At 32.9% G+C, this 27846-nt stretch overlaps 1 protein-coding gene across 4 annotated transcripts in view; it reads left to right on the top strand.

Moving 5' to 3' along the window:
* EMC2 (ER membrane protein complex subunit 2) overlaps positions 1–27846 on the top strand; it is a 54998-nt gene that overhangs the window by 10212 nt on the left and 16940 nt on the right. The window contains exons 2-8 of one of the 4 annotated variants that reach the window (XM_074316265.1): positions 1588–1673; positions 1823–1882; positions 7388–7469; positions 8366–8476; positions 9514–9618; positions 18446–18533; positions 21947–22108. In XM_074316265.1, the coding sequence (XP_074172366.1) occupies positions 7422–7469; positions 8366–8476; positions 9514–9618; positions 18446–18532 (351 nt within the window). In that variant the 5' untranslated portion in view covers positions 1588–1673; positions 1823–1882; positions 7388–7421 and the 3' untranslated portion in view covers position 18533; positions 21947–22108. Of the gene's footprint in view, positions 1–1587; positions 1674–1822; positions 1883–7387; positions 7470–8365; positions 8477–9513; positions 9619–18445; positions 18852–21941; positions 22109–27846 lie in introns of those variants that run through there. The other 3 variants (XM_074316266.1, XM_074316264.1, XM_074316263.1) reach the window with 3 other exon arrangements.

Raw genomic sequence — 27846 nt, 5'->3', positions numbered from 1 at the left:
AAATTAGATATTATATGTCCAAAAGAAGTTAGTTTCTTAATTATATATTAACTTACCTTCATCTGTTTTCAGAAGGACTTGGGATAAGGCTTTCATTTGAAGTCTTAACATTTTTCTTAAAGGCTTTAGGATTGAGTTACTTTTAGAACTTTATTTTTCTTATGAATTCTTGAGACTTTCTAAACTTTCATTTATTATAGTGCTTTCATCATTTTTACATAGTGAAATTATTCCAAGTATAGTTGAGTACCTATTGTGTGGCAGGCATCATGTTAGGCCTTCGATATGAGCCACATATTCAAGGATATACATTTTTAACACATAGGTCACTTTCTTTTGTTACCAAAATACTGTTATCACTGTTATTATAAATACTGCTCTTGGTCTTACTGGCAGCCTCTTGATTCTCTCTGGTTTTTTTGACTTTCAGTTCTTCAGAGCAAAAGCCCCCAACTTGCTCACCCCATGACAGGTAGCTCCAAAGAGAACCCATTCATTTTATTTTCCTTGTCTGCATTTTGTAGTCTGTATTATGTAATAAAGCAGTAGCAATCGTGTTCATAATTAATAAGCTTAACCTGGCCCTTGTGTGTTTTATTGTTTAGCCTCTGCATTGAATTCAACTGATGGATGGGATATAAATTCAGTAATTCATACAGTGGGCTTCAGTCCCTGACTGTTCACTCCAGCCTCAAATGTAGTCTTGCTTACACACAAAGTTGCTATCTGCTGTGTCTTTGCTCCAATGTTTCTCCTCTTATAGAGTGCCCTCCACACAGTTTCCTTTTTTGCATTCTTAATGTCTACTTGCCCCTTCTGTTTCAGTGCAGGCATCACATCTGGGACTATATTTGCTTCCTGCCCTTCCACCTCTTCCCACTCTACCACAAACCCTTGATATCGCTGTCATTGTTTTTTTTTTATTTGATGTGTTTTTTCTCCTTATATGTTCACTGTCTAGCACAGTACCTGTCAAACATTAGACATGCAGTACATATTTGATGAATGCACAAATAAATGGCATTGATTTTTATAGTTATCACTTAAACTTTAAAATGCAAGTTTTAAATGTTTTGTCTGTTATAAAATATGTCTTTCGGTACTTATATTATTCATTTGAAAGACTCATAGGTAGATTTTTCTCTTAAAACTGAAAAACGTTATCAGAAGCCATGCTTGTATAATGACTTTCAAGTGGCCATGGTGAGATTTTTTTTTTCCTAATCTCCACTGTCCCTCTATCTCTTAAGATACAGATCTTATGAATGAGACAGAGTAAAGGACTTTAGTCTGGATAAAGATTAGGATTCCCTGCTGTCTTGTAATTATCAGAATCTGGATGGTTATTTATTTGAATGAAATGATGCATACATTGTATGCACCAAAAGTAAAGCATATGTGATTGTTAGAGGAATGTTTGAATTCCTCCGTGGGATGTCATGGGGTATGTTTATAAACTCCCACTAAGCAGTAGTTCTACAATGGAATTTCACTGGCATTGAGATAATAATTTGCAGTCAAATTACCTTCTTTACAAAAACCCAGGGAATCATGAGGGCCTAATCCTTTATTAATGTCAACCCATAGGCTGCAAGAAAGCGTAAGATTGCCATTCGAAAAGCCCAGGGAAAAAATGTGGAGGCCATTCGAGAACTGAATGAGTATCTGGAACAGTGAGTGTCCTACAAGAGGATTGTGTTTTGTTATTCTGATAAATCTTTTTTAATTAAAATGGAATTTGCATTTGATTTTCCTTTTTGCCTACATGCTATTTATTTACTGATATCTACACACTTACTTTTTATCCCTTTCCTCTTACCAGATTTGTTGGAGACCAAGAAGCCTGGCACGAACTTGCAGAACTTTATATCAATGAACATGAGTAAGTGGTTAAACACACGTAAAATTTTGTTAGGAGTGCAATTTTCATCACTATGTAAGTTCAGAATGCATAGTGGTTTATGAAGATTTGGTGACATAAATGAATCATGTCATTTTAAATGAACAAAATAAGTAAACAATTAAATGAAAAACAACATCAACAATTTGTTGGTTATAGTATATGAATTGCTTTTAACTAGGTCACTTGTGTTTTGCTAAATTATTTTTGTTTGGGAAATAAGTTTTTCTTTTAAATGCATTTGGCATTCGTTGGAATTAGAAAGGCCTGCGTTTGCTGAGCTAAGGTTATTTTTAGTGACTCAAAATTGTGATTTTTTTAGAGTTTAAATTATTCTTATATACAAAGAGTATTATACTCCCTGCTGTTTAAAAATTCTGTTGCCCGGGTAAAAAACCAAGAATAATCAAGAATGTTGAATGCTGTAGGAACTCCCTTATTGGATATTTAATGTTTTTGTTAGCTTTTTTTCTTGCTGCAGTGACAAGAGGAAATCCCGGTGTGAGAGGATTAGCCTGGTCTTAGTGCAAGTTTTCTAATATCACAGCATTGATGCTAACCTCCATCTACAGGCAGGATTTTTTTTTTTTTTTTTTCTGTTTTTACCTTGGTTCTTCTAAATCTGAAGTATTTCACATTGTTTCTTTCCTTTTTTTTTTTTTTTGAGAGAATAGAATCAGATTCTCGTATGCATATTCTCACTATGCATGAATAGGTAACCTCATTCCCATACTACAAATAGCTGACATAGGAAATAGAATAGCTTGAAGACGCTTGTGTCTTTTCTTTGCCCAGGGCTATGTATGTAATGTGAATAGAGAATTAAGATAGTTATGTGCATAATTCTAATATAAATTGGAGCTAAAATTAAAATTGTAGCTATCATTTAATGAATGTGTGCTATATTCTGGGAAGCATTCTCCAATTCTCTACTATACTCTGGCTATCAGATTCTCTTTGTTTTTCCTTACAAAATTATTTCCCGAATCATGTTCAGTATAGATATATGTATGTTGTATGTTCACATATGTACACATACTCAGGATTCTCTTATGTGAGAATGGTAGTACTTTTGGTTTAAATGGAAATGTTTTTCATAGTTTTTATTTAAGTCAATATTTGTTAGGTATACAGTAAACAGTTTAAATAACATGAAGCTGAATTTTCAGGATGCAGTAAAAAAATTAACGTTAGTTTTATTTTGTTCCTAAAACTGATGACAGCTGTTTAAAATGGTTTTGTACATTTTGAAGTTCTTGTGATTAAAAGCATTTAAAAACATTTCAAATCATTACGGAAATTTTTTTATTTAATGAGATAACTTAATGCAGGAAATTTGGAAAATCTGATAAAAAATAAAGAGGAAGGCAAAAATCCCATCATTCTGCCATCATTCTAATTAACGTTAGTTTGTATTTGTTTTTTTTAATACCTCTTGAAACAAACAAATCTGCAATAGAATTATCTTTTGTAGCCTAATGCTTTTCACTTAGTTATATTTTGTCAAAAATTTCTTATCACAGTAAACATTTCGCAGTGTGATTTCAGAGGCTTTATGTTATTGCATCTTGTTAATGTTTCCTAGTACTAACTAATTTCCTAGGGGAATATAAAAGTTGTTTTTCTTTATCTTCACTATAATACTGTACTGATTATCTTTATTTTAATTGTTTCCTTGGGCTAAATTCTTAGAAGTAAAATTACTTGATTAAATGATATGCACATTTTCAGTGGTTTTGATAAATTGTTCCTAAATTGTTCACTAGAAAGGGAATATCAATTAACTCTCCTGCCAGCAATTATTAGAATGTCCCTTTAACAGCACAGGGTACTATCATTCATTTTAATCTTTGCAAATTTGGATAGGTGAAAATTGGTTACACCTTGTAAAAATTTTTTTCAAGAGATTTTTATATCAAAGAATAGGCATCTTTGTTCTTTCAGAAATATGTCCTTGTTTGTTATATGTCTTTTTCATATTGATTTGTTTTAACTAAAGAAACTTGATATTTTTAGATGGTCAGATATATCAATTTTTATTGCTTTTATGTTTTCTGTCCTCAGAGAGTTATATAAAGATATTGTCTCTGGTTTTTTTTCTATTTCTTTCTCAATTTTACTTTTTTTGCATGTGTTTCTAATATTTCTATATTTAGTTCTCAAATAGGTTATATTTTTAACCTATCATTAAATTTATTACTTGCTTCACCTTACAATGGCCACATTCATTTTTGCTTTGTTTTGAATCTCTAAAGAGTTTGTTGAGGTAGAGTTAAATGTATTCTTAAGAGAAATGAACTGAAAAATCCCTAAGAAATTAAGAAAAACAAAGAAAAGCACCTGAAAAATTTCTTTTCAGAGGAAATAATTGTGTTCAGCCTTCCCCTTTATCTTGTATCAAAAAACGCTTTTTGGTCCTAAAGCTAGTCATTCAGAAAATGACCAATATTTTCCAATTGAACACTTAGAAGGAATGTTCAGAATTAGGGTGAGTAGAAATAAATATCTTCAGTTTTTTGAAACTATATGAACATCAGAATCTATTCACTTAATTCATTTGACTTGTTTGGGCAAGTCACTGGAGTAGGTAGAATTTTTTTTTTGTAGAAGTGGTAAGTTATTGTGGAATGTCAGTTTAGCACAGTTTTGTGGACACAGTGGCAAAAATGTAGCAATTTAGGGTTTACTAGATATATTTGACATTTCTTCATATGAATAGTTATAAGCTATTTTAAATACAATAAATCACAGGCAGCATTGTTAGTCTAGAGCTAACATTTTTTTTACTCCAAATTTCCACAGTAGAATGTTCATACAAGTCTATTCAGTGTTTTTATGTAGAGAAAAGGGGGATACAAAATTCTGCCACGTCCTTATGTCTTTAAGTTACTTTTGATTCTAATATATAAATTATAGTGTGTGTTTAGTTATGCAGCTGGTATATGTCACACCAGTTGACCATATTGAGATACTTTACTTGTTTTAAATATAAAAAATTAGTTATAATTTATACATTAGCACTAATATGTATTATAAACAAAAATATGTATTTTAAATAAAGATATTTAATTTTTTTAACTTGATTTGTAGTTAAAATTAGATGTTATAACAGCATGGGGCACTAGTTGTATAAATTAATTATGACTGTGATTATGGTTCCTTTTCGTCGGTCCAGCCTTACTGTAAAATTCTATAACAAATGTAATTATTAAAATCCTATGAGGAAAAACCATAATATTGATAAAGCAATCTAGGGACAAAAACTGTAACCTGTACATATGCTTTTGTGAGGAACAGAACTTTTTCGAAAATTGTAATTACTTACTCTAACGCAATAATAGTGGTTGTTCTATTTTAAATAAATTGAAATTACTTTTATTTCTCTAATCTTAGTCTCATTGAATCATTGTATTAGGTTGGTGCAAAAGTTATTGCGGTTTAAAAGGTTAAAAATTATTGCAAAAACCGCAATTACTTTTGCACCAACCTAATATATAATGAATTAACTTTTTTATGCCTCTGGAATGGTGCTGCTCACGTACCCTCCTTGGGAGAACTGAGAAAAGAACCACTCAAATCACTTTCCGTACGGCTTAGTACTCTTGGGCAGTCCCAGCTGAGAAAAACTGGACTAGACCATCTGTTGCTCCTTCCAGCTCTAAGTTTATTTGATTCTGTACTCAATCCACAAAATTAGTTTGATTTTATACTTGTAAAATTGGGGGAAGGGATCCCCCTCTTGTATGTGATGCTGTATCATTTTTGCAAAAAATATCTTGGTATTCATTTTTCAGTACTAACTCTTACCCACCCATTTTATTTTTACGTTGTATAAGAATTAGAGTCACAGTTGTGCTTAACCTATTTAAATTTCTAAGAATATTTATTCTTAGCATTAGTAAGAATTTTGGGCATCATCCTAGTAAAAGGAACACATTTAGAAGGAAACTGCCATTTTGATGGTAAGGTGTTAAATAGAGATGGTAAGGTGTAAATAAAATAGAGACCACTTTTTCCCTTGTAGAATGATAAATAAATATCAAATAGATAAGTAAATATAATACTTTTGTTTGAGACATTTAGTCATTTGTTCACTTATTATATATCTATCATATGTCAAGAACCAGTGCTAGCTTTAGGATATAAAAATGAAAAGGGCTAAATAAATAGCTTCATGATCTTTGATGAGAGTCTATATATAAGATCCTTCATAAACCTAAAATACTGTGAGTTTTGGGTAATGTGCAGGGTGTTTTTGGTTCCTTGGGCCTTTTGGGTTGATTGCTGTACCTGTTTTGATGTTACCATTGACATCTTCATCACTACCATCACCACCACAGTTTTCATTGTGGTTGTAGCGCTTATGGGCATAGTGGTTAAGACTGTCTACTGACTGGGGTGGCACAGCCTCGGTTTCAGTTTAATCTCTCTGCCTCAGTGTTCTCAACTATAGAATGGCGATAATAATTTCCTACTTCCTAGGGTTTTGGTAGGATTAAATGAGCTAATACTTGTAACACCTAGAGAAATAATACATAATAAGAATGTAATAAAAGTTATCTCTTAGTAGTCACGTGTGTGAAACATGTATATTTTGAAAAGTAAGTATGTTAGACATTAGTGTAAAGATAGGTACCTTTGTAGATTGGTGACCAATGCCAAAAATAACTGTAGATAGTCTTTTTCTGTTGGGTACTCTAATCACCCCCTTCCTGGGAATAAATCTTAGAGAACACCTGTGTTCTTTAGGATTACCTGTAAATAGTGAGGATATTCACATGGCTTTAGACATATAAAATACATTAAAGGGAATTATAGTCACATGGTGTAAAACCATTTTTCCGGAGCCCTTTGCAGCAGTTCTCTCCTTAGATTTTCAACCACATTTTTGTTTCTCTACCACATGATTAAATAGTAGTAGAGTGCGTATCAAAGCCACTAGCGTGATCTATTTCTCATGGGTTTAGAAATTTATAACTTCATTATAATTTTGTATTTAACAGTAAACTTAAGTAATGCAAAGTTTGTGTAATGGAATATGTTGGTAAATATAAGTTTGTGAGGGATTTTTAGTGAACAGAGAGTATTTGATAAAATGTTTAATTTCTCCTTGCTCTTCAGCTATTTGACTATTTTATTAAATGATCTGTGGACTTCTAGAAGTTGTTTTATATGTAACCTGCTCCAAGGGCTTGAAGCCTGTGTTGTTAATGATGTTTGGATGTCACAGTAGTGACCCAGTTTTAAAAATGTGTTACTGACTGTTCATAGGTTGCTTTAGGATTTAAGCTTCTGTTTGTTTATTTATTTCATTAAAAAATTTAATATTATTTGTATTTAATAATTCAGGGTAAGTACTTTATTAAAGCTATTTTAAAGTATTTAGGGAATACAATGTCTAACCACTAAAATTGTTTTAAAATTATTTTAAGGCATAACTGAAATAAAATTTGTGACTTTTAAAATTAATATCTTGATATTTTTCAGCTATGCTAAAGCAGCCTTTTGTTTAGAGGAGCTTATGATGACTAATCCACACAACCACTTATATTGTCAGCAGTATGCTGAAGTAAGTGTTTTCAGAAACAATTGTATGTGATTTTATTTTTGTTGGTGTTGGGTATTATGGAACTAAGATTATGTCCTTAATGTTAGGCAAGTATATAAATATTTAAAACATCTGATGAAAATTGACTGGTGGAAGTAAAAGTTTTAAATTTTTAATGCTGTAATGGAAATACTGACTTATCAGTTAAAAGCACTATTTAAAACAGTGAGATTCTTTGTATTTTTTACTTGTATAGTGTTTTCTAATTTTGAATTTTGCCACAATTGTCACCACTTAATGGCGTCTAAGACATTTATGATTTTGATTTTGATTTTTTCTTAATTTTATTCAATTATTGGGGTGACATTGGTTAGTAAAATTGCATAGGTTTCAAGTCTATATTTCTATAATACATCACCTATATATTGCATTGTGTGTTCACACCCAGAATGAATTATCTTTCTATCACCCTATATTTGCCCCTTTACCCTTTTCTACCACTCCCTGGCCCCCTAACCCTCTGGTAACCACTAAACTATTGTCTGTGTCTATGAGTTTTTGTTTGTCTTTATTATGATTTTTCAGTCTGTACTGTAGGAAATTCATATTAAGGTCAGTATTTTGGGAAGTAGGAAGTATTTATCTTATTTGCTTTACTGTTAAGGATAGTGATATAATTGAATGTTGTCAGGTTAAAGGACTTCATTATTAAGGACTGTTAATAGAATAGTTCTGGGGGGGTAGGTTATGCTTTAAAATTTAGGTTAGCTCTAACAACTTTAAGATGAATTCTTTAAACATCTTACATTTGTTTACAGAATATCTGTTTTAATTACTAATGCCTATGGAATGATGAGACATGCTATATTTCAAAGTAGTAAAATAAACAGGTTTCATCACTGCACAATTTTTAACAGGTTAAATATACCCAAGGTGGACTTGAAAACCTTGAACTTTCAAGAAAGTATTTTTCACAGGCATTGAAACTGAACAACAGAAATATGAGAGCTTTGTTTGGACTTTACATGGTGAGTTGAGATGCATGTTTAATGTCATTTTACAAAATCTGTCATTTAAAATCCATTAACCTATCCAATCATTTCCCTCTTGAGATTTTGTTTTTTGGGGAGTTTTTTGATAAGCATATGAATATTCTCTAGTTAATTGAGTAATAGGTTATAAGGCAGTTTTATTTTTAGATGTTAATACATCCTAGCATTGTAAAATATTTTTGTTGTGTCAGAAATGAAGTCTTCCCTTATAAAATTAAATAGTAACTGATAACAAACCATATTATCTATTTCTTGTTTTATGCCCAGCATTATTGTATTTCTTACCTTAAGTTATAATTGTATGAGATATTTTTAAACTATGCCAATAAAAGACGTATTAGAAATAAAATCTCTAGTGTCAAATTAAAATTTTTTATGGTATAGAAAAACAGTTTGGAAATTGTGTGAAGCATATAATTACATATTTCTATTGTTTATGTATATCAAATTATGAGCTTAGAAAACTCAATTAAGAAGGGCTTTGGGATTGGAAGAATTTGTTGTGCTTTTAAATACATATAAAATGAGCCTTTCTCCGCAATCAGAATGCCTGGAAAAATAAACTTTTCTTTTTAATAGGGCAGTTCCTTCAAATTTAATTTTCCTAGTCTTTTCATGGACTTTTGGATAAATATCTTGGTGGGGCTCAGTGAAAAAGAATTGATTGCAGAGTAGGAGGCAGGAAGAAACAAATGACATAATTTTTAGGAAAGAAATGGAATTTTACCTTTAAGAGCTCTGTTAGATAACTAATAAAATAACTTCAGATACAATTTAAGATACCCTTTCTCTTCCCATTACTTCGGATTATTCTGCATTTTAAAATGTATTTTCATTTTTAAACACTAATCTCTTTGAACTTTATTTTTATTTTAACAATTGTTTTGGTACAAGTTTTAAAAACTCTTTGTTATCATCCTATTGCAACTGTGACCCTTACATGTTTTTGATTATCTTGCTAGAAAAAAAGGCATTTTGTTTTTGATGGGTTTTTTTCTTCGTTTTGTTTTTAGTCCGCAAGTCATATTGCTTCTAATCCAAAAGCAAGTGCAAAAACAAAAAAGGACAACATGAAATATGCTAGTTGGGCAGCTAGTCAAATAAACAGAGCTTATCAGGTTAGTATTGATAAACTTTATATTATGATATAAGTCAGTTAATGTGTTGTATTTCTTAGTAGTTGTTTTTGTTTCTTCAAACTACAAAGCCAATGTCTCATTGGACTTTTATGCCTTTGGTCCTTTATCAGATGTGTTTTAACTGTGTAGAATTAACTTGTAGTTGTAGAATCACTTTTTCCCCCCCCAAAAGGAATCTGTTACTATTATGATTTCATAATTAGCCTTGCCATCTAGAAGTCTCAGTAGTTCTGCATTTGGCAAATAAAAAAAGTTCTGAAAATGCAGAAAGGGTAAACAAATTGCAGGATGCATTTCACAAGTACATTGGGTAGATGAGTGTATTATTAATCAGAGGTATCTCAAGTAATTAAAAAAAAGAGGAAAAAAAGCCTAAAAGTCAAATGACCAGATTATATATATATAACAAAATTTATGTACTTCGCTTACAAGTCAGATCTTATCTGATTTTCTGAAGCTCATCTCTAGGAGATTCTTCAGGAAGGGCTCATGGAAAAACATATCTTCTTACATCTTGCATGTTTATAATTTATCTGTCTATAGTCTTTATATTTGAAGGACGATTTGGCTTTTTATACAAACTTTGGCTTACATTACTAAGTCTCTTAAACATATTGTTCCATTGTTTTTTAGGATAAAATATTGCTGTCAAGAACTCTGATGCCCCTGAGTTTTAACCTTAATAAGTGACTTAGACTTTTTGTCTGGTTGTCCAAAGGAATTTTTTCTTTATCTCTAAAATCCAATAGTTTTACTACAGAATGTTTTCATTATTCTTGGGTCCATTTTCCCAGATACACAAGAGGCACTTTTTAATATGTGGATTCAGTCCTCTTTTAATTTGAGAAATTTGCTTTTAGAATTTTAGTTTTAAATGCTTTTTATTTTTTATTTTTATTAGTTTCAGATGTACAAAACAGTTAGACATTTACACCCCTCACAAAGTGATACCCCCAGTCTGCTATCCCTCTGACATCATAAATAGCTGTTACAGTTCCATTGACTGTATCCCTATTCTGTACTCCACAACCCGTGACTATATATACTATATATACGTATACGTATGTGTGTGTGTGTGTGTGTGTGTGTGTGTGTGTATGTGTATTTAATTATAGTTGACATTCAATATTCTTCAGCTTCAGGTGAACAGCGCAGTGGTCAGGCAGCTACACTGTCCTGACATCAAATCATACTACAAGGCTATAGTAATCAAAACAGCATGGTACTGGCATAAAAACAGAAACATAGATCAATGGAACAGAATAGAGTGCCCAGAAATAAATCCATACCTATGTAGTCATTTAATCTATGACAATGGATACTTTTTTTGTTTGATTGTTTAAGTTTTCTTTTTCAGGTTTCCAATTATAAGCTTACTGGCTCTCCTTTCCCGCCTCTTATTGTGTCATTCATTTTCTTTCAAATCCTTTTCTGTCATTTTCTTTTTTTCCCCTCCATAATAATTTTCATGGAATTAGTTCATATTCTTTTTCTTGTTCTTCATGTTTCAATGAGATAGTTTTCCTGGCTTATTATGAGGAGGATTTTAGTAGAATAGGGGGACTCCGAGATAGGATATGATAACTTTCCCAGCTTGACTATTCTGTATCTTCCTCTTCTTCGTTAAGGAGAACTAAAATATGACTTCTGTGTCTATCCACTCCTTCTCAGAACTAGGTCTGGTTCAGAAAGATTTTCTGGCTCCAGCCAGAAAATCTTTTTCGATCTATCCTTAGAGCTCTACAGATCTTGAATTTTGAGGTGTTGCTCTCAGCATTAAATGTTACATTTTGCTGTTCATTGTTTTGCTTTCTGGTATTGACTACCTCTGGGCATAGTTTCCTCACTGCCCCCCTCACCTTCCTTATCTGAACCGTCCTTCCCCTCTTACCCCAGTGTTTCTGTCCTGGTTCCTTTGGTTTCAATTTCCAATAGTTTTCTTTAAGTATGAGGGGTTTTTTCTGTTGTTGTTTTTTGTCTTGTTTTGTTCTGTTCTTCCCTTCTGAAAGAGGGTATCTGCTGCATATTTCAGAGATTTTAAGGCTTTCGACTGTTAAACTTCTTTAATGTTAACATTTGCATGCAAGTTTTTGCACTTCAATTTGGAGCCTTTCAGATTGTCCTGGTTTTGCGGGCCATTCGCAAATGCATCAGTTTGGACTTTTTTCCTTCCTGTCCCTTGTAGAGTAGTAGGTTGTCCTCTTTTACTTCCTATTGCTCCTACCACACAGCTGTTGATCTTTTGTAGGTCCTGCTACTGTTGTTGATACAACCATGTTCTAGGGTTTTGGAGAATTGCCCACAATGTAGTCATTTTGAAGATGACTTCTTTGGTCTTGTTTTCTGTTATTTTGTTTTGATTTTAATGCTGTTTGTTTCTTTTTTTTTTTTTTTTTTTTTTGTACTCTTGCTTGGAGAAGGTTGGTGCCACTCAAAAAATTCACTGCCCCCATGATCACATCATTTAAAGTAACTGTATTTTTATTGTGTATAATGGAGAATATCAGTTCTGTTGGCACTTAAGTCAGAATGTTTGTAAATATTAGCCAGGCTGTGCTTCTCCAAATGCAGTTTGAGATAGCTCAGCTTTATAATGGTGTTTCTCACAGAGTAGGCTTAGAGAGAGAAGTTTAAAGATAAGACTTGTATAATATAAAATTAATGGAATGTAGAGTACATCGTTGTTTTTAAGACATTTTTGAAGAAGCAGCTGGCTGCTCTGAGAGTGTTTTTGACATGGGGTGACTATATTTTTTAAATCAATTTTTATTAAGTTACAACATATGTAATAAAAAGAAACCCGTCATAAATGTACATTTCAGTGAACTGTACAGGTAAATGTATCCAGATCAATAAGTAGAAACATTACAACACCCCAAAGCTGTCATGGTACCTCCTCTCAGTTTCTACTCCTTCTATCCTGCTCAAGAGTACTGATTTATAATCCTGTAGTTTTTGGCTTTTTTTTTGGAACTTTATAGAATTACATAGTATGTATTCATTTTTGTCTGGCCATTTCACTATTATATGTATGAGATTTATCCTTTTTTGCATCTGTAGTTCATTCCTTTTCATTGTGCTATGTATAGTCTGTTGTGTGAACATGTTACATTTTATTTAGTCAGTTGATAAGCATTTGGCTTATTTCCTGTTTTAGGTTGCTGTTATGAATAATAATACACTGAATATTGCTCTACAAGTCTTTTGGTGTACATATACTTACATTTCTGATGATATACCTTTCAGTGGAAATACTGGATCATAGGACATACATATATTTAACTTTAGTAGATAAAGCTTGTTTTCCAAATCAGTTGTTTATAGCCCCACTAGCAGTGTTAGAGAGTTCTCATGGTTCCACACCTTCACTAACACTTGGTTCTGTCAGTTTTTATAATTATAGCCATTCTGTTATGTGTAGTCATGGTTTTATTTTTCATCTCCCAGATGACTAGTGAGGTTAACAGTTTTTCATGTTTATTTGTTATTTGGATATCTTATTTCATGAAGCCTTTTTCATTGGTTTATGACTTTTTGTTTTGTTTTCTGGTTTCCTGAGTATGAACCTTGTGTTCGTTATATGTGCAGCAATTCTCTTCAACTCCTTACTTGCTTTTTGCTCTCAAATGAATTTGATGAATGAAAGTTCTGAAGTTAAATATGTTCAGCTTAATCATTCATTTCCTTTATAGTTTGTGTATTTTGTATTCTGTTTGCTACTCATGGACATAAAGACAATCTTGTGTGTCTTTAGAGTCTTTTTTTCCTTCTGCTTTTTACATTTAGATCCAGAATCCATTTGGAACTGTTTTTTTTGTTGTTGTTGTTGTTTTGTTTTTTTTATGTATGATGTGAAAGAGGAGTCAATGTCCTCCCATTTAGCTATCCAGAATGTTTCTGTCCATCTATGGACTCTGTCATGAGTCCCAGTCCATGCAATCTAGTACTGTGGCGCAGTTAAGAGAAGAACATAGATGCTAGATCCATGTCCTCTGGCTTCAAAGATTGGCTCTGACATTTATTAGCTATGCGACCTTGGATAAATTATATACCATCTCTGGGCCTAGCTTTTCATCTGTAAGATGGACATAATAAAAAGTTCTCTGAGGATTAAAGAAGTTAATTCATAATTTTTTACCAAATCAGTAATACACATTATACTGTGCTTACTAATCACATGTTCTAAGTTCACTTTATTATGCCTGCTATGTGCATTGCAATTATAATAGCAGTTATAATAGCAAACATTTATAGAAAATTTATTATAAGCTCTGTACTTTTCTTGTTTTACAAATGAGGAAATTAAAGCATGGAAAAATTAAATAACGTTCCCAAGGTGACATAGCTGTTAATGACAGAGCTGTTTTCAAACCTAGGCAGTCTGACTCCACAGTTGGTTCTCTTAATGGCCTCTATAAGGAGGTGTGAGGTATAAATGTATCTGAAGTTGTAATTATAGTTTCTAACTCCCTTCTCAATTATTTTCTCATATGGACAATTGATATTCAACCCTCACTTGTTTTTCATTTCATTTCAGACCTAAAGTTCTCAATAATAACTAAGTTCAGAGTTTTGTTTTGTTTGGGTTTTTTTCTTTTCTTTTTGTCTTTTTTTTTTCCTTGTTTCTTCAGTAATACAAGACCAGGCTAGCATGCCCTTCCTTGCCTAAGACGAACTTTATCACTAGATGTTGACTCCATGATTTCAGTAATTTAAGCTATTATTCAAACATCCAAACCCTCCCTATTCTTTAGTAATGTTTGGCTTCCCTGCCATTCTCATTTAAAAAGAAAATATATCTTATTAGATCCATTCTCTTTTCACAAATTGATTTTATAAAGTCTCAGTGTTCTTTGGAAAGAGCTCTGAGAGCATCACTTGTGCTCTTCATCTTTGAGTTTTGCACTGTAAATTCTACAGTCCTCAGATGTTGTACACATCCTTACTGAAGATATGATTTCCTTTTTCTTGACTCTATAGGACAGACTAGTACAAGGAATTTTTGTCAGTCTCTGTCCTCTTGGATACCACTTCAGGAAGATAACACCTCTCAGTTGGTCATGTCAGGTTTCTGTATAGCAACTTCCAATACTCCTCAGTTAGGAATCACCCATCATGCAAAGTTTATTTCTGCCTCTGTCCCGAATAACAGGTTTGAAATAAAATCTCTTGTTGCTTTTGAAGCTTACGTATTCTGTGCCTTTCCTACAGAGGTTCTGGGTTCTCTTTCTGTGAATCAGATTCCATAAATATTTGTGTCTTTTGCCCTTTGCTAACTCTAGGTTAAAATAATGGCTTATTTCCTTATAATTCTGTAGGTAGGCTGTTTGGCTTGATCTCAGTTGAGTAATTCTGCTAGTCTCCCTGAGCTTATTTATATTTCTGTCCTATGCTAGTGGTTGATGGCCTCACTTTAAATATCTGAAAGTTGGCTCTCTGTCAGCTGGGAGTGCTGGGTCTTGTGTGTCTCGTTTGGCAGGCTAACTTGGCCTTAACTCACACGGTGGTCTCAGGGTTCCAGGAGCAGCAAACAGGCCAACTCCAATGTGCAAGGACTTTTGGAGCCTCTGGACGTGTCACATGTTGCTATATATTCCACTGAGTAAAGCAGATCACATGGTCAACCTAGATTCAGTGGATGCAGTCTTTACCTTTCAATGGGAAGATAAATATGTGATAATTTGGCAATTTATTACACTGTTATATAACTCCATAGTCCTATCCTGGTTTTAATTATTTTGCCTTTTTCTTTTATCTGCTTTATTGAGGTATAATTTACATACAATAACGTGCACACATTTTAAGTGTACAGTTGAGCTTTGACAAATGTTACTCCCCTCTCACCACCACCTCATTTAAGATATACAGCATTTCCATCACTCCAGAAAGTTCCCTTCTGCTACTTTGCAGTCATCCCCATCCTACACTGCAGACAAGCACTGATTTGATTTTTATCACTATAAATTAGTTTTGCCTGTACTAGAACTTTATATAAATGAGATCATAGGTTACTCTTTCATGCCTGGCTTCTTTCACTCAGTATAATGTTTCTGAGATTCATCCATCCACTGTTCCATTTTATTTATCCTATTACTTTGTAGACCCATATTATTTTCCACAAATTGTGTAAAGATAAATTTTAGCCAACTTATCCCTACTATAACAATGGATAAATCATTGACCTTCGAATTTGATAATCCAGTTTTTATTATTTGTGTTCATTTTGGTGAGTTTTCTTTAAGATCCAACAGGGAATTATGAAAGAAGAATTTACTTAGGCAAAATCTAACTATGAAAACAAAAACAGAATTTGTGATTAATGTGGAAAAGCATAACTTTCAGAGATTGACATTTTAGTAACTAGAAAAATCTCTGGGATCTAATTGAGAACTTCATGACTCATGTCTAGGCATATAAACAAGTATAAAGAATATAATAAATATTCCTTATTGTAATGTTTTTCTAGGCATTTATAAATTAGAGAAAATTAGGTTTTAAGAACTGCTTTTCTTTGTTTCTACTTAATAACGAAACAGAATATGGCTGCTACTTGCTCTTCAATTAGGTAATTGGTTTAGCATGTTCAGTAGAGGCAGGCAAGTTTGATTAATGCTCATGAAAAACTTTAATGTGAACCTACGCACAATAATTTTCCAGATAAATGCTTCTTGGTACACTGTTAAATTCATCTGTGCTAGTGATCCATATGTTATTTATGATTGCAGAGGTGATTCTGTTACTATCCTTTTGGGAAATAGAAAATTAAATCATGATTTGAGGGAAAAATAGGATTCCGGTTTAATCAGTTAAATTGCCATATAATTCTGGAATAGACAAAATAATTGCATGTCAGGCAAAATTCGAAGTGATATATTTATATTTCCAACTTTCTTTTTATTTGTTCTGACACAAATAAGTTAGTTTGGTTTATTCTAAATAGCACTGGTTGTCAGTAGTGTTGATACACAATCTTAGGTGATTTTTTTAATTAGCTAATTTAAAATATCACAAATTCATATTTACTATTATTTTATTATGTTTAAGTACAAACCAAGAAAAATGCTGCTATGTTTTAAAATACGTATTGTGACTTCAGATCTGCAGAAATTTTTCATTTTTCTTTGTGAATGTTCTACGTGGTATCCTATTTTGTACCTCCTCCTCCAGCCCATCAAAGCTTTTTTGTAGAATTAGACCATTAAGTATCTGATTAGGACCATGCCTGTTTACTTTGGATAGGCAGTGGTAAAAGAAAAGGCTTTCTGTTCTTGGTAAGTCCTTGTGAAAGTGAATTTATCAACTGCATAATAGGAGTAATAAGCACACCCCACATTCTTTACTCGCCAAAGGAAATTATGAAAAGGAACGGTTTTAAATGTGGTGTTGCTGTTATTATAGTTTGTTGTTATGACTTGTGTATTTAACTTTTGAATTCCTTAAATTAGTGATGTCTTATGAAAGATAAAATGATCTTGATTGTTAGGAGAAGCTTTTCTCTTTCTCTGGCATTTCCTCTAGAAATCCCCTTCATTTACTCTATCAAATCAAGATTCAACCACAGAAGCTAATGGTTTAGGAAGTAGGGGAATCACAATGTTAAGCTGTGGCCAGAGAGGTCAGAGGCAGGTTACCAATTCCTGAAACCTATTGCTTCTATGATGTTACCTGTGCTTGATCACTTAATCTTTCTCAACAGGTCATAAGAAGTTTGCCAAATTAAGTTAATTACAAAAGAGAAGGAACACATCGTAAATCAAGCACTAAGTACTTAAGACAGCATTGGTATTTGAAAGAAAGATCAGTCACATGAAAATGTATTGACTGCTTAGATGTTAACTTGAAAATACTATATGTTGTTAATGGTAAATGTTAATCAATACTTTAACCAGAGGGAAAACAGGTAATATAGATATAATAAACCTACCCTCATAAGGAACACTTATCTAGTAAATCTGTAGTATTAAATCAAACTGATAAATGATGGGAATTGTTGGTTTAGTTAGAAAACTCATTTTGAAATCAGCATGGGGTATTCAACAGTGTTTCCCCCACTGATTATGTGCTCTTTATTTAATTTAATATGCCATGAATTTGCTTTTAAATATACAAAGATAGTATTTAGTGTGCTATATTTTGTGTTCATTGTAAAATCCAATTCCAATTTGGTTTTATATAGTAAATTACAACTTAAACTAGAAATGCATATTTTAAAACATGTTTACATCATTGTAATATGTAACAGAGTTTTATTTGACTGGTCTTTGCTGCAGAAACATGATAATATCTAGTCAACTAATAAATCTGGAAAAGTTTTAAAAATTACGACCAACTTTAAATAATCATAGAGATAGCTTGCACTTCAAAATGTTTAATAAAAAGCACTTTATATTTTACCTTTGTTTGAAATTGTAAAAATTTGTTTAGAGGCCAGACAAGTAGAAATTTTCCCCATTCCTACACAAATATAAGCTAAATTTAATTTATAAATTATGCTTTTTATTTCATATTTTCTGGTTGAAAAAGGATAATTTTAAAATCAAATCTGTTTTTGTACATTATCATGCTATATAAACATTTAAACTGCCCAATTATGCAGTGAAATCTTTATACATTTCAACTGAAGATGAAACCTTAATGAATATGTCCTTAAAACCCAAATTTTGTTTTTATTGAAGAAAAAGAGCATATTTGATTTCATGCTGGTGATAAAATAGGTAATGTTAACTCTCTTTAGCAATGTGAAGGTAAGATTGTGATTTTGAACCTGCCATTGAAATTGAGCCTAATTGCATTTTTTAAAAATTAGTTTGCAGGTCGAAGTAAGAAGGAAACCAAATACTCTCTTAAGGCAGTTGAAGACATGTTGGAAACACTGCAGATTACCCAGTCTTAAGGTTTCAAAAACTCTTTCACATTACATTTCACAACTGCACAATTGAACTTGTTAGCCTGTGACTTATTTACTAAATGCCCAGTGCTATTTATATACTAATTTTCTGTGAAGGCAGTTGTAAAGAATGTGTTTATATAAACCTGCAAATACTTTTTACTGCTAAGCAGGAAGATGAAGAAAGTCCATGGGAGAAAGATTTAAGAGTCTTATCGATTACACATCATTCTCTTCATATCACATGTATATAACTGCTTTCAAACCATAATCTGATGTAGAAATAACCTCGTTAAATAAACCTTGATGATTTATTAAACTTGCATATGGAGATTATAAATTATTTTTGTTATACTTAGTAGTGAATATATTGTTTTAGAACAGGATTACTAGTTAACTCCAGTTTATTTGTGATAGGAAATACATAGCATACATAGCTGACAGAAGCAAAATGCTGGCAAATTATTTTGACTCTCTTTATAGTGTTAGGTAGGATTTTGCTCTATATTTCAGTAGGCTATTGTTTTATGTACTATAATGTTATTCTGATAAATCATGCTGAAATGTCATTCTCCAAAATTCTGCAATATCTCTTTGTAAAATGTTAGTCTTGTCATAGGACATAATTGAGATTTTTACCTATAAAATGCTTTAAGGTTCACATATGCTATAATAATCAAATGTAACCTTTATGAAAGTTACATTTATCAAACTTTTAACTGTAAATTACTTAAAAGGATATTTAGTGATCATGGAGAATAGGAATTAAAGGGATTTCAGTTGCTGAGTTATTTTTACTTTAGGGAAAAATAAAAAAATCTGGAGTATTTTAAGAAGAAAATGTTTACAGTTTTCATATCTAATTACCTCCTTAGTTATAATGAGAATTTCTTCTTTTTTTCTTTTCATACTAAATAACCATTATACTACCTTCAACAGTATTTTGCATGTTTCAATAGAATAGAAAGAACTTTGAGCATTAAACACTTTATTCAGACATAAATAAGTTTTAAAAATAGGCAATTATTCAGATCAAATATTTATTGTATTTGTAATTTATGCATATAAATTACATAGATCTAGATTATATGCATAATCTTATTTATTTACTTATTTATTTATACATTCCAACATTATAGAGAAACTCCTGCACACTTGTTATTGCTGGATTTAGACAAATGGGGGTCATAGAGGAATTTTCAACATGAAAATCTTTAGGAAGGAAACTCATTAATATCAGCTTTTTAACCTTTTGAAGTAAATTATTCTCCCTATGTAATCTAATTCTTTCATGTTGCAGTCCTTTTCATTTTATTCTGCCATAAGTAATGAGCAGATGTGAAATAACTCTTCCTATGTAAAGATAATTCTTCTCAACAAATCCTTGTTATCACAAGATGTACTCATTTTGCCCATGAACTGCATTTTCAACATAAGCAGCCATTTCAAACGTGTTCGCTACAAAGGAAGTAGTGCCCACATACTATTCCACTACCTTTCTTCTCTCTAATCTCCCATCAGTCACTAAAGTAGTGTTTTCTTTAGCAATTATATTTGTGTAATAAGTAACTTAGTGCTTCTTACAACTGTCAGCCTTAGTTTCCCTTTATTTTTTCTAGCTTTAATAACCTGCTTGTCAAGAATTTTTTAACTTATTAAGTACGTTGTTAAGTTGAGGTCTATAAATTATTACATATTAAATGTACTGATAATCCCACAGTGGCAGACAGTTACCTGCCGAACTATTACCTCCACTTCTTCCATGTAAACACTATCCTCTGTTGTTCAGATAGGAGCAGAAATCCCTGTTCCTTTGGGAGATTAGGACCTTACCCCAACCCCAGGTGCTGCATCATGATTGATGTAAAACAGAAATGGTTTCATTCCTATGGTCTGTGATATGCCAGGCAGAACTTTTTTCAGTGAAGGACGTATTCTGTATTTGTGCTGCCTAGTATAGTAGCCATTAGCTGTATGTAGCTATTGAGCTTTTGAAATATGGCCAATGCAAGTGAGAAATTTAAATTTAACTTCACTTGTATTACAAGTAAGTAGCTGAATGTGACTCCTGGCCACCACATTGGACAGTGTAAATATCTAGTTAGGGTTAATGAAATGAACAGAAGAATATTGGGGAGGGCCTTTCTTTCTAATTAAAAAGGCGAAGCTTTGTGAGATGAAGCTTTTTGCTGCTTTCTCCTCCTCCTGTCTGTGAATGCCGACTACATGCCTAGAGGTACAGCAGGTGCCTAACAACCCTGAACCGCAAACCTGAGAATGAAGATACATTTCAAAGGCGTTTCCTTAGAAAGAGTAGGGGGAGTCTGGGTCCCCATTAGCAATGGTGAACATCGGAACTGACATGAGCAGTTGCCAGCTTCTGCACTTACTACATGAGAAAAATAAACTCTTGATTGATTTCTGTATTTTAGTCATATATGTTTCTGACTAATATATCCACCATTCAACTTTTTTTTTAACCATGCAAAACTTATTTTAGACATGCTCGGAATGCTGTTTCAGAATATAATCACTTAAAGTTAAGTAGATAATTACATGTAACAAAAAAGTAATATCTTGTTGCAACTTAACACCCAGTATTTAAGCCAACAGAAGTGAGAAAAAGGCACATTAACATAGCTTTAACCATAAGGATAATACTGACTCTGGAGCAGAGAGGGTGTAGAAAAAAAAGAGAGAGAAGACCAATGTTTTAGTATGCTGGAAGCATGCAATTTTTATTGACAAATGTTTCAAAGAACCTTTTTTTCCCCTAATGCAACAATCCACTTATTCTCAAAGTAATTCCATTTCACTTCATTTCATAGAACTATAGGATTTTAGAAGGGACTAGAGATGATTTAGTTGTACTTCATTTTAAGATGAGGAATCAAGATTCAGAGAAATTAAGCTCCTGTGTGACAAAGCAAGGAGTAGGAGCAGGATGTCAGGGATTCCTAAGTTAGTGCTGTTTGTAGTATACTCTGAGGCATATATCTATTCTGTGATAAAGTGTTCCCATTTTAGAGTAATAAAGATATACTCAACGGACATTGCTTGTTAGCAGAACAGATTAGAATTCAGATTTTATGACTTCGTTGAATTTAAATTAAATTACCCATTTAAAATGTTACTTCATTTATAGTCAATGTGAAAACCGTTTCAGACTCCTTAGAGCTGTTTTCACTTTGAACCTCTGATGTGTCCTAGCTCCCTGTTTACTCTTGGTTAGTACCCTCTTGTTATAGGCTGCATTGTGTCCACTCCACCCCCCAATTCATGTTGAAGTCCTAACCTCTGGTACCTCAGAATGTGACTGTATTTGGAGATAGAGTCTTTAATGAGGTAATTAAGGTAAAATTAGGTCATATGGGTGGGCACTAATCCAATATGATTGATATCTCTATAATACGAGATTAGAACACAGACACACAGAGGAACAACCAAGGAAAGACCAAGCGAAGATGTCCATTCTACAAGCCAAGGAGTAATTCCTCAGAAGAAACCAACCCTGCTGACGCCTTGATCTTGGACTTCTGGCCGCTAGAACTGTGATGAAATAAATTTCTGTTGTTTAAGACACCCAGTCCACTGTGTACTTTGTTAAGGCAGCCCTACCAAACTAATACAGCTCTCTCACTATTTTCACAGAGGAAAAAAAAATTACCAGATAAAAACATAACCAGTATCATGTATTCTTATACCCAAATTTACCTTTTTTTCTTTTGCAGTAGAAGAAAGTGGCTGTACCCTTTTTTGAGCTGTTTCCCCATCAGTGTCGCCCTCCTTTTTTTGTACTTAGGCTATACTTCATTTTCATGTATTTACTATACTCCCTTCTATCGCAAAGCATTCTGCCATCCCCAAAACTTCACATTATCTCTTCATACTTGTCCTTAAACTGTTTTCCTATTATTTCCTCTCTCTTTTTTTTCAACCAAATTCTTCCTATTAATGCTATTGTAAAAATATACTCAATCTGATACCACTTTTTAAAATATGTTCCCTCATTTCTATAACCCCCCTCCAGCTACTACCTGATTTCTCTCTTATGTATAGCCAGCTTTCTTCAGTTGTCTCAACTTGTATCTGTTCTCCCCTTCGCATTCTTTCCATTGCTCCAGTCTAGCACACACATCCCCACCCCCACCATCATTCCTTTCCTATGAAATAGTTTAGTTTCATGTCACCAATGGACTTCTTCTGTCTTGTAAACCATGACCATGTTCCATCTGTTCTATGCCCTTATACATTTCAAATCTGTTCATTTCTCACTTCCATTGCCACCACCACCCTAGTCCAAGCTACCATCACCTGACTCCTGGACTGTGACAGTCACCAGATAGCTAGATTTCATGTATCTTTACTCCTTCCCAGTCCGATCTTCCCTGCAGTTAGAATGTTACTAACATCCCTAATGATGCCATTTTATCCTCCCCTTCATTAAAACTCTTCAGTTGTTTCCCATTTGTTGCTTTAAACGTGGCCTCTGAGATTCTGTATACTATCAGAACCAGGAAGGAGGATTCAGATTTCTTTAAGAATAAACGATCTACCTCTACTCTCACTCTGTTTCTGAATTTAGCCACACTTAAATTCCTTGGAGGGTGTTGTGCTTCCTTCTGCCACAAACTTGGTACTCTTAGTTCCCTCTGTATAGAACAAAGCCTTCCTTAACTCATCTTCCAGGGTTAGGCCTTTTTTTTTTTTTTCCTAATGTTTTATTTTAACATACTTATAAGATTCACAAGAAGTAGCAAAAACAGTACAGGGAGTTCCTATGTATTAGTTTCTTCTCCCTATTATGTTACATAACCACAGTACATTGTCAAACCAGGAAACTGACATTGCAACATTAACTCAGGTACAGACCTTATTGGATTACACAGTTTTTACATGTTCTTTTTTTCCTCTTTATGAAATGTTACAGGTGTGGATTCATGTTACCATCACCCCAGTCAGGATATAGAACTTTACAAACTCCCTCTTGCTACTTGTTAATAGTTAACACCCTCATCTAACACTAATAGCTGGCATCCACTGATCTTTTCTCCATCATGATTTTGTCATTTTAAGAATGGTATATAAATGGGATAATACAGTATTAACCCCCTTCAGACTGGCTTATTTCATTCAGAATATTTCCCTTTAGATCCATCAGCATTTGTTGCATGTTTCAATAGTGTCTTTTTATTGCCAAGTAATATTCCATCACATGGATGTACCACAGTCTGGTAATACATTCACTGCAGAAAGACATTTAAGGGTTTATTTCAAATATGCAAGGCTACTTCCGTATTTGAGACTTGGTCAATGCAGTCCGTCATATTAAGAGAAAAATAAAAATAATGTCATGATCATATCAATTGATAAAGTAGTTGACAAAATTCACTACCCATTTATGATTTAAAAAACAACAGCTAAGTAATACAAGGAACCTTCCTCAATCTGCCCAAACACATCAACAAAACTTACAGTTACCATCATATTTGTGACAGACCAAACGTGTTTCTCTTAAGATTGGGAACAAAGCAAGGATGTGAATTCAACCACTTCCATTCAACATAGTGCTTGTGTTCACTGGTGCAGTATGGTAAGAAAAGGAAATAAAAGACATACAGACTGGAAAGGAAGAGTAACTCTTTACAGATAACCTGATGGTCTACATAGAAAATCCCAAGAAGTCTCCAAGACCATCCTGGAACTAATAAGTGAGTTTAGCAAGATCACAGAATGCAAGGCCTTCAAAAATGAATTGTATTTTAATTTCATTTACAATCTCAAAAAAAGTATAAACATTTAAAAACATGGACAGGTTGTGTTTGCTGACAACTACAAATGCTAACGAAAGAAGACCTGAAAATTGGAGACATACCATGTTCATGAGTTGGAAAGATAACGTAAGAAAGATGCCAGTTGTCCTCCAAATGATCTACGTATCTATAGGTTTGATACAGTTTTTATCAAAATCCCAGGCAGTTTTTTTGTAGATAGACAAAACTTTCTAAAATATATGTGAAAAGACAAAGGAACTAGAATTGCCTAAACAACTTTGAAAATAATAAAGGAATGAGACTACCGGATATTAAGAATTATATAGCTATAGTAATCACGATAATGTGTGGTTTTTGTCAGAGTGATAAGACACAGCAGTGGGACAGAATAAGGAGTCCAGAATAGACCCACACAAGTATGACAAATTAGTTTTTGAAAAAGGTGCATACGCATAAGCACTTCAGTGGAGGAATTGTGCTGGGACAATTTAATATTCAAAAAATGGTATTGGAATAATTGACATTCATAGCAAAAGCCCTTCTACCTGGACCTTCCACCTTACTAAAAAAACAAACAGTCAAAAAAACCTAAAAATGGGTCATGGATCTAAATGTAACATGTAAAACTATAAAATTTTAGAAAAAATAAGAAACCTATGAGCTAGGGCTAGGCCAAAATTCAAGTGACATCAAAGGTGTATTTTTTTTAATAAGTTGGATTTTGTCACAAATGAAAAATTATTTTGAGAAAGACTGTTAAAGATGATGGAAAGACAAACCAGAGACGATCATGTTAAGACAAGCCACAGACAAAATATATGCAAATGTATTCAGTAAAGGTCTTTTGTCCAGGATATATAAAGAACTTTCAAAATTCAATAGTAAGAAAAGAGTTTAATTAGAAAATGGGCAAAAGACATAAACAGAAACTTCAACGAAGGCTGTAGGGATGGCAAATAATCATATGAAAATATGTTCAACATTTGCTATTAATAAGGAAGTAAATTAAAGCTGTGACATACCATTGAACATCTATTAGAATGGCTAAAATACTGGTAATCCTAATGTGCGATGATTATGTGAAACAACTTGGAAATGTCAAATGTTTAGCTCTAGAGGACAGTTTGTTATATACTTTTATATTACCATGTACCTTTCATTTGGAGCATTTATCATTAATTATATTTTCAGGTGATTGTCTTCCCCAGTAGATTCTTAGTTAAATGAGGTCAGAGACCATATCTGTTTTTGTCCACTATTGTCGTTACAGCTTCTAGCATTGATGCCTACACATAGTACATATTTGAATGAATTAAAATAAAAGACTGCACATTATACTTTATCTAACAGACCTTCCAGAAGTAGTTGAGCTTCACTTCATTTAGTTTCCGAGTAAAAGAAATTACAACCAGGAAGTCACTTCAAAAAATCTAATCTGCATATCATGAACAGTATCATGGTTAAGACTGCCAATGAGATCATACAAGGTGTGACCACAAAATATGGTGAATGTAAATTTAAAAAATTGTTACAATAAAAGACACATTGCCATTAATTCCCCTCAAATCCCCCCCCCCACTTCCAACACATTTATCCTATTGTTCTTGCCACTTTCTGAAGCAGTTCTGGACGTCCTCTTTTGTGAGTGTCTACTTCATCCTCCATCATGACAACACTCTGTGTCACACATCGCTTCTGGTATGGCAATTTCTGTCAAATAAAAACATTACATCATGTCCTCATCCATGTTATTCACCAGATCTGGCACCGTGCAACTTCTGTCTCTTCCACAAAGTCAAAATGACCATGAAAGGAAAATGTTTTGAATCGATGCTGGACATCGAGGCAGCCATGACAACACAACTAAAGATACGAAAGAGGTCTTCCAGAAATGCTTCACAAAGTGGCAAGAATGATGGGATTAGTGTGTTCGAAGTGAGGGGGCGTATTTTGAGGAGGATTGATGGCAATGTGTCTTACTGTAACGATTAAACATTCACCATGTTTTGTGATCACATCTTGTATATATGCCACATAAATAACAGGAAAAAAAAGAACCCAATACCTGACAATTTGCTCTGAGATATATAAGCTGGGGTCATTCTCAATAGCTGCAGAATTGTCCCCAATTCTAAGGATATGGTGAATGGCCAAGAGTGATTAGTGGGCTATTGAGAGTTCTAGTTAACGATGGTTCTCAAAGTTTGTTCATTATTGCACTCATTTGATCTCTACTAAATGAGAGACTCCAGCAATTTGTGTTTTAACAAGCCCATCAGGTATTTCTGAGGCCCACTAAAATTTGATAACCATTGGTCTAGACTAGACTCAGTTATTTGAAGACTGATTGGAAGAAGCAAGTGATTCTAGATTTCTGTGTTACTCCCTTTGTTTCTTTCATTGTGTTTGTGTATAGCATTATTTGTGTTATCCCCTTTTATTCTGCTTTATTTGTTTTTCCCAATTTGTGATTTTCCTACAGTCCTGTTTTCCCTAGAAGCTATAATAAAGAACTGAGATATACATACTTGTTTTGTATATTGAATGGAATATTTTTTCTGTGTAATTTTAAAATTAATATGTATATAGAATTATTGCTTTTATTTTCTTTCTCAGAAGTCAACCTGAATGTATTTGATTTATATTAGTTACCCTCAATAGCTTTTTAAACTTTTTTTTAAGGGGGGAATGGAGGTGGGTCAGTAGTCTCTTAAAAAAAGAAATTCTGTCTGGCTACACTCATATACTTGTACGCAGATGTTCATATATACATCTTTCCTCTATCCCCTGTATATATGTATATTTGTAATTATTTTTGCACCCAATTATATTAATAATAACAATAGTGGCGTTTCTAAGGTATGAGCTTTGTATTATAGTGTGCATAGTAGGAAGCAAAAATAATATCAAGTCCTCTATTTTATACTCATTGTTTCTTAATATAAAAGTGTGATTAATAATTAGATTTTGATGACCAAAACGTTAAGTTAGAAACATATTTGAACAGACTGTTTCAGCCACGAATGAGTGAATTCCAGTAGGGTCAATTGCATCACTACTATTTAATGTAAGAATATTTAAACATTGTAAAAGGTGCAACTTATTTTCAAGTCTTCAGGTCCTGGAAAAATTCCTCTACTTCAACAAAGTAAGAGTTACCAATTTGGCAAATAAGTCGCAGATAGGGAAACATCTACTTGCAAATGTCCAAATAGTAATTAACCTTTCTAAATAGAGAATGGATAGTAACTTTGAAAAAAATCTGAGCTTATGCCTAACTAACTTGAGAGCTACATTACTAATAATTTATTTTAATTGTGAATTCAGTTCCTTTTTTGGCAACTTAAATATTACATAAAAACATGGGTAACAATTATGTGAAAATGTGGTTTTATCTGATGGATGACTGAAAAAGCTGAGGTTTATCAAAAAGCATTCTTTAAAAACTCTAGGTAACAATGTATACCATAATATCACATCAATTTAAAATCAATTTGAAGGTCTCCAGTGTAACTATAGCCAGTGGTTTCAAGAGTTAGACTCAAG

The sequence above is a fragment of the Rhinolophus sinicus genome, linkage group LG12 (genome assembly GCF_036562045.2).
Source record: "Rhinolophus sinicus isolate RSC01 linkage group LG12, ASM3656204v1, whole genome shotgun sequence".
In the NCBI taxonomy this organism is placed as follows: Eukaryota; Metazoa; Chordata; class Mammalia; order Chiroptera; family Rhinolophidae; genus Rhinolophus; species Rhinolophus sinicus.
Note: the sequence above shows the minus strand (reverse complement) of the source record. Positions and strands in the feature narration are given on the sequence as shown.